General features: G+C 38.6%; 1 protein-coding gene across 1 annotated transcript; it reads right to left on the reverse strand.

Annotated features, from left to right (window-relative positions):
- Positions 1–221: 221 nt before the first annotated feature.
- On the reverse strand, positions 222–1,412 carry LOC130719484 (60S ribosomal protein L9-like). Its single transcript, XM_057570109.1, has 5 exons — positions 1,301–1,412; positions 1,090–1,259; positions 670–792; positions 476–559; positions 222–264 (listed from the first exon to the last, which is right to left on the reverse strand). Exons 1-5 carry the CDS (start codon positions 1,410–1,412, stop codon positions 250–252), a joined length of 504 nt encoding a protein of 167 aa, XP_057426092.1. The 3' UTR covers positions 222–249.
- Between the last annotated feature and the right edge of the window lie 6,038 nt (positions 1,413–7,450).

Below are 7,450 nucleotides of genomic sequence, written 5' to 3' on the forward strand. Positions count from 1 at the left end.
CATACACATTACTCTTCTTAACTTTATCAACAAGTATCAAGTACTATATAGAACCAAATATACAGATACATGTCTCAGAAAAGCATAGGGATGCCTTTACACAAGCCTACCCTTCCAGCAACAAATCCAGAATTTGTTCAGATCATACACATGTTTTCCAACTAAAAGAAACTAGCCATGATTCTTAACAGTTCTAGAAATAACTCTCACACACAACTCTCTTCAAATAACCACCACTTTTATCTCTCTTCAAAAAATCATTCTCTAAAAAACCTTTCCAAGCAAACAAAAAAACCTATTTCCAGAACAGCTTAGTCAGTTAACTAGCTTGGAAAAAAGCAAGGAATTCAAAGTGAGCAGTTAAACAAACAAGCAAATTAGAAATTAAGATCACTGAAAATGAATATTACTATCTATCATATATTACAATCTTTACGGAAATCATCAATGAACTTAAAGGGTGATAGAAAAGTACCTTCTTTATTAATGCGGTCCCCTTCTCACTAACATAAATACCATCAAGAAACTTCCTGATATCCTTGTTCTTAACATGGCATTTCTGTAACAAAAACAACAAAATAACCAAAATTAAAATCCAAGAAAGACAAAAATTAGACAACAACAAAGTCAGGCATTTGCATGTATCCATAGAATGAAAAAAAACTGTACCTGATTGATAAGGGCACATGACCTAGAAACAAGCTCAATGTCATTTCCATCGAAAACCAACTCATCATTCACCTTCTCAGATCGCACAATGGAAACTCCATCAAGCATATCCATTTTCCTCACCTAATCACACAATGACAAAATCCATAGTTCAATTAATCAACAAGAAAAATCAGACTTGAATTACCCAACTAAACGAACAAACGAATGCAAAATTAAATGACTTGAAAAAAAGCACATTATTGACACAAATGCATAGTTCAAAGTTAATAAAAAATAAAAAAATTATCAGCACTTAACGAGTTAAACAAACAAGCAAATGAGAAACTAATATGACTGAAAATGAACATTGTTATCTGACCCATATACCAATCTTAACGGAAATCATCAAAGGAGTTGAACATAGGGTTTAGGGTGAACGAAAAGTAGAAAGCTATGGATCTTGATGCCCTTGTTGTGATTAGTGATGCTAGCATTGATGGGAAAATGGGCATAGACGAGCCTCATCTTGTGGGTACCGAACCAGGCCTCGATCTTGAGCTTCTTCTTGTCGTTCTCGTCTGTGATGAGTTGGAAATCGCCGCGAGGGCCTTCACGCCGTCGGGGATGTCCATGGTCAGATTTGACAAACCTCTGAAATTGTTGAGCGAGGGAGAGGCGGTCGACGGCGGAGAGGAGGAAGAAGAGGGTTTTGGATTAGAGCAGCAACCCTCTGAATCTGAATCAGAACTCGTTCGCGTCATCGTTGTTGGTGTGGCCAACTATCACGGGCCACTCGGGAGGATTATGTGAGGATTAGAGGAGGATTCAGAGAATCGGTGGAGCTAGGGAAGGCGAGGGCGACGTCGATGGAGAGCTTCAGAGATTCGGTGGTCTAAGAGAATTGGTTTTTAGGTCGTGAAAGCAAATTAGGGATTCAGTATTTGTTTGTATATTTGTGATATCTTGAAAGACTTTTCCCAACGGTTATAATACCACTGATGTTAAATATATTTTATCAAAATTTCAAAAATGTCACCGTATTTAGCTTTTACATCGGTTATTGTTTTCACCGTTGTAAAAAAGTCTTTACTAATTATTTTTCACATCAGACATATACTAATTACATATTCTTTAATACATTTACCACAAGTAACACATAAATTTAAAAGAGGGAGTATATGTCATCTTAATCTAAATACAATATAAAAGAGAACCTAAAAGATGGAAAGTACTGACACTTGGCAAGCATTAGGATAGGTTTCAAGCATTTTTTCAAGAATAAAATAAATCAAAAAGAAAATGTTAATTCCACTTTTGGAAACTTTGGGATGGCTCATTTGATATTTGCAATTTTATTGAAGGGTAAGCATGTAATAGGCCTTCTAATTAATTTATATTTTGATTTTTTTTTAAATTGATTTATATCTCATATTAATGACTATCCATATTTTGTCCCCCGCTACCAAAATCTGAACCAATCATATTTTTTTCTTAACAATAATTTAAATAATGATTATTTTCCTTTTATAAACCACCTCCATCATTCACCAGTGAAATTTTTTTTTGAAGGAAAGTGGTATGACATTAATAATGGCTGAAGCTTTAGATGATGCAGCTCTCAAAGCAGTTAAAGCCATTATCAAATAAAGGGTTACTTCTGTTCAAATTCCAAAATCACTTTAATTACACTATTATTTTTTGTGTCAAAACTTACTAACGAGAAGGAAATTCTTGCGGCAAATCTTTTGGAAGCCGCAGTGGTTATCAAAGCATTTCCAATAAGTTAATGCTTTAATTTTCAAATTGTGTTTATGCATGCACATGGTTGATATTTGGTTCTTTTAACACTTCAAGATACCGACCATTTCTGGTTGTTCCTGGTTTAGCTCTCTTCAACCTTTATGTGAATGGCATGGAAATAGTGCTTCATTAAGCGGTCAAAACCTGTAGCTTTTTAATTGAGGATTTTCAATTTTGAATATTCATTTGGGAGTTCAAAAAAAAATTAAACGTATTTATGACCAATTTGTATTCTACCTATTTCCATTCTGAACTATAACTATCTACATTCTTTGTTAATTAAAAAAAAATTATTGCCTCCCTATTTGACCAATGAAATTAGGTGAAATCAAAACTTCTCATCATTATTGAGTCACGTGCTTATTGTTAGTCTTGAAAATAATTCCAATGCCATAATTTATATTTATTTCCTCTACAATTTTCAACAAATTTTGTTTAAATATTTAGATTCTATCATAAATTGTGTTTATTGGTTAATTTTGCCAACCCTTACATATTTGGTTTCTACTATAAATAAGATGAGTTTGGCCCCAAATTAATAATCAACACTCTCCATCTTCATGAAACTTCGATAGGAAGGATGTTGTAAGACCCAAGTTTTTAAGCTTAGGATCAGTGGAAGAGATTTCCATTTACGATTAGGGTTGATGTATTGTGAAGGGAAACCTGAACTAGAGTTTACCAAATGAAATAAATTTATGAAGGAGAAAGTTCAGGAAAAGTCAAAGGATTACATCATGATCGATAAAAGTTATAGCACGATCGTTATACGCTTAAACCTAGGTCAGAAACCCTAGTATATAGCTGATTTTCACTTTTAGGCACGACGGAAGTTAATTCCAAAAATCTTCAGAGAAATGTTAGAACTTCTCTTTTTCCATATATCACAATCGTTTCGAGGCGAAACTCTAGAATCTACGAACGTCCGATTCCAATCATCGGAAGTTTGCCGAAACCGAATCCCTGGTATTTCAAAACCCTAGGATTTCTCGACAATGAAGACTTTATCTATTCAGAGCTTCAAATGAATATTCTACACGCGTACACCTATTTCTCTTGATGATTTCAATCTTTCTTCCGAAGGAAGTTTTCTATTCCGACATTCGATGCAAAAAGCAACTTATCGGGTAAAATAGTTTTACACCGACTTTGCACCGACTTTGCATTAGTTGCCAAAAATACAAGGAGACATCTTCTTAGCTTAGGAATTCCTTTGCCAAAACCTATCTTAGAATTCATGGAGAATGATGCCGGAAAAATCAGATTCGCGAAACTTTCATTTTCCCGCGAATTACCATTTTCTATATATAGCAAGCAAGTGAGAAGAAATCACAAAACTCCACCATTTTCTACCCAAGGAGGCCGCGAGTTTGCTAAGGAGAGGAGGAGAAGAGATTTTGTTCAATCCTTGCTTGATCGTTGATTAATCAGTTGCTGCTTCAAGGTTTCGAGGTATAGTCGCTAATCCTTACCTCTGATCGCTTTTTCCATAGCTTTTCTGTAGAGTTTTCTGAGCGGATAGTTTATGGGTTTTTGTAAAACTATCCTGAATCTTTCATTTCTGATTCTAAACCTCTTCTATATGTGCCCAAGATCACTTCTGCCGGGTTAGATTTTCCGTTATGTCGCCGGAATTCCGCCGGAATCAATTCTAGCCTAAAATACCCATTTATGTAGTTTTTGAGTAAAGTTCCAACCTTTAGGCTGTAAACCATCGCCTTAGCTTAGTGCTAGTAGGATTAGTTGTCATAAACGTCGTTGGTGACGTCCCTGCAAAATTTTATTTTTGGGATTTCAGTTTTGAAAATCCAAAGTTAAAAATCATGACCAAAATACCCCTGCGACAGTTTTTGATCCGATAATTTTTCCGAGTTCAGAATACCCTTAGTTACGGCTTATGAAAGCATAGGAACCAAGTTTGATCGAAGAAAAATCGAGCCCCTTAATTGTGAAAAGTGGCCGAGCCTATTAGAGGGGGGAGGAGGAAATTTCCTTTTCCGAAAACTTGTCTTTTCGCGCTAGATTATCGTACCTTAGAGTATAGATTACTTCGTGTAACCTTAGTAAGTATCGATAGCTTAGTTCTCGATAGATTCTGATAGTATTTCTGTGGTTTTGCTCTAAAGGTGATTTTGAGGAATTCCCAGAGGAGCAAGCCTTTGATTGTGAACGAGTGTTAGGAGATCGTCCTGGAGAATCTACAGGTGAGGGCTTCTCACTGAATCTCTAGTTAATACTTAGGGTCGATGTTTCGACATTGTTTACTGTTTATGCACTGGAATTGTGTGTGATTGGAAAATGTTTTCTGAGGCTTCGGCTGACAATGTAGATGATTCATCTACTGAATGTTTTTGAAGATTGACTTACATGCTATGTGCTATGTGGGTAATCTAGGATGTGTGGTGCATGCTTCATATGCTAAGTGCTAAGTGTTTATGATGCGATTTATTGATATATGACATGTTGTTGATTGTGATGATTTAAATATGCTCTGTACTGGAATCTGAGATTCTGAATGGTGAGAATAGCGGGCAGGTCATGCCGATTTTATTTTGAGAGTTTTGAGAAAGTTTGATAGGACGAACGAGGTTCGGGCCTTAATTTTGTTTAGTGGATCGAGACATCCTCTGGAAGCGACTTGGGATTGGGAGATCCTGAAAATGTATAAGACTTGCGATAAGACAAAAGGGAATTTATTTTATAAAGAAAATTCATAAGACCTTAAATAACCTCAAAATCTTTAAGTAATGATAACAACCTCGAAGGAAGGCATTGGAAGTCAAATCATAGTTTGGAAAAGCGAGGAGTGTCGTCGGATCCAAGTGTTGAGGAGTTTGGTAAGTTCTGAGTATGTTGGTACTCCTTCGCTCGTTGAGCAGTTTGATGGCCATCCAAGGGATGAGCCGTGAAGCTTCACTGAAGCGTGAGACCTTGTGAGAGCATGAAACTTCACTGAAGCGTGAGACTTCGTGAGAGCATTGGTGACCCGAAGAGTCATCGTGAGTGGTTACACCCATGCACATACGCGATGAAGTGCCAAGCAGAGTACTTCGGTATAGCAGGAAGTAACGATCAGCCATGCAGAGTTGGATCGGTCCTGACTATACCTGGCACAACAGGAGGTAACGATCATCCATGTAGAGTTGTATCGTGCCTGTTGATGTTCGGCATAGCAAGCAGAAATGGTCAAACCATGTAGAGTTTGTATCGTCTTGACTATAGCCAAAGGTGATAAGTGACGCCCGAGCAGAAATGGTTAAACACGAGGCTAGTGTTACGACCGTCTCGAGGTGCCCAGCCTATAAGTGGCAATACCTTTGGTTTGTCCCGTCGCCAAGCAGAGTGACGTTGTTGTTTTGTGCCGTCGCCAAGCAGAGTGACGTTGTGTTTTGTTCCGTCGCCAAGCAGAGTGACGTTGTTATTTTGTTCCGTCGCCAAGCAGAGTGACGTTGTCGGTTTGTTCCGTCGCCAAGCAGAGTGACGTTTATTCGGGTTTTATGCTGATCTGACTACATGATGAGTGTGTTTGATACTTGTTAGTTCTACTTGATGCATGTTAACTGTGATTTACAGTCGTTATATTCTTTGTGGAAGTATGCAACCCTAGGATGTTATCCCTAGTTATAAGCCTAAGTGGCTATTATCTCATTTATATCTATTGGTGCTATTATTTACATAATTCTTTGGAGTTGACCCTCGCGTCTTCTGTGTGTGCTTTGGCGAACAAACGCCCTTTGTCAGATGTCTTTGGCGGGCTGATTCATGATGGTTCATCCTTCGGGAGGAACTAGGGTTGAGATGCAGAAACTGGAGCGTATCGCGGTAGCGAGAGGAGGACGGATGGTGTACTTAGACTAGGTCGTTCTGAATTCAGATTCGGGCGACGACCACGCTAGCATGTAGGTCTTAGTGCGGGTGTGAGCTCCTCGAGATGGGATTAGTGTAGGAGTAGAGTCTTAGCTCTGAACATCATTTGTTTCTTTTGGGACAGGGTAGTTTCCCACCTATAGCTTTTTGTGTGGTTCTTTACGAGAATCACAGAGAGTTGGTTGGACTTAGGAGGTCTTGCTTCAGGCCGATGGGCCAGCTTATTCTCAGTTTTGAGGGATGGTGTTGCGGACACTTGACCTTTCTTGTGGATTGTACCTTTTGCCTTCGGGCGTTACACTTTTCTTTCCGTCACTGGAGGTTTACTCGTGACGAGGTTACTACTACAGCGGGGGCTGTTTATATATTGTATATTAGTTCTGATTATTGTTATTGTTGGGTTTTATTTAATTCAGTCTTGTCTTAGTTATTATCGAAAAAAAAAATATATTCACGTTTTTCCGCATTAAGTTTATTTTGGTTACTAAAGTGACGCCACCGAAATCGGGGTGTTACAGATGTTCTGGCTGAAGGTGAAGTAGAATGGTGAGCGCGAATGGCACGGTGTTGGCGGCGATGGTTCCGACTAAAACTCCAAGGACGCAGCTGGCTAGGGAGCAAGTCCGAGGTCGTTTGTAGGTCGGCTTTACGACGACAAATCCGCTGCGTAGGGGAGGTGATTCAGCCCATGATGGCGTGTTGGCCGCGGCTTCCGGTTCGATGTCGGTTGAAGGTTTCGGCGATGACTTCAAAAAGCGGCGAGAGCTTTGAAGTGCTCCGATGGTGGCATTCATAGCGCGAACGAGGCTGCTGATTTGAAAGTGGTTCAAGGCTCTATATTTCCTTCTAATTTCATTAAGACAAGTTGGCTGATGATGTTAAATTTGAGGGACCCTGCTGATGTAGCTATGTGGTAATATAATGTCCAAGTAGAAGACTCAACTACCATAGCCTGCTAAGTTTTCAATTTTTCCTTTTGCCTATATGTAGTGATGATACCAAATGTAGTGACATTTTGCTTTGGGTTTATATTGATTCTTTCTGTTTGCTTATAGAGTACCCTGATGACAATTTGCAAAAATCAAAGGGATTTCTTCCTTCAGGTCTTTGATGAGAGAACTTGATCTGGTTG

The sequence above is a fragment of the Lotus japonicus genome, chromosome 5, assembly GCF_012489685.1.
Source record: "Lotus japonicus ecotype B-129 chromosome 5, LjGifu_v1.2".
In the NCBI taxonomy this organism is placed as follows: domain Eukaryota; kingdom Viridiplantae; phylum Streptophyta; class Magnoliopsida; order Fabales; family Fabaceae; genus Lotus; species Lotus japonicus.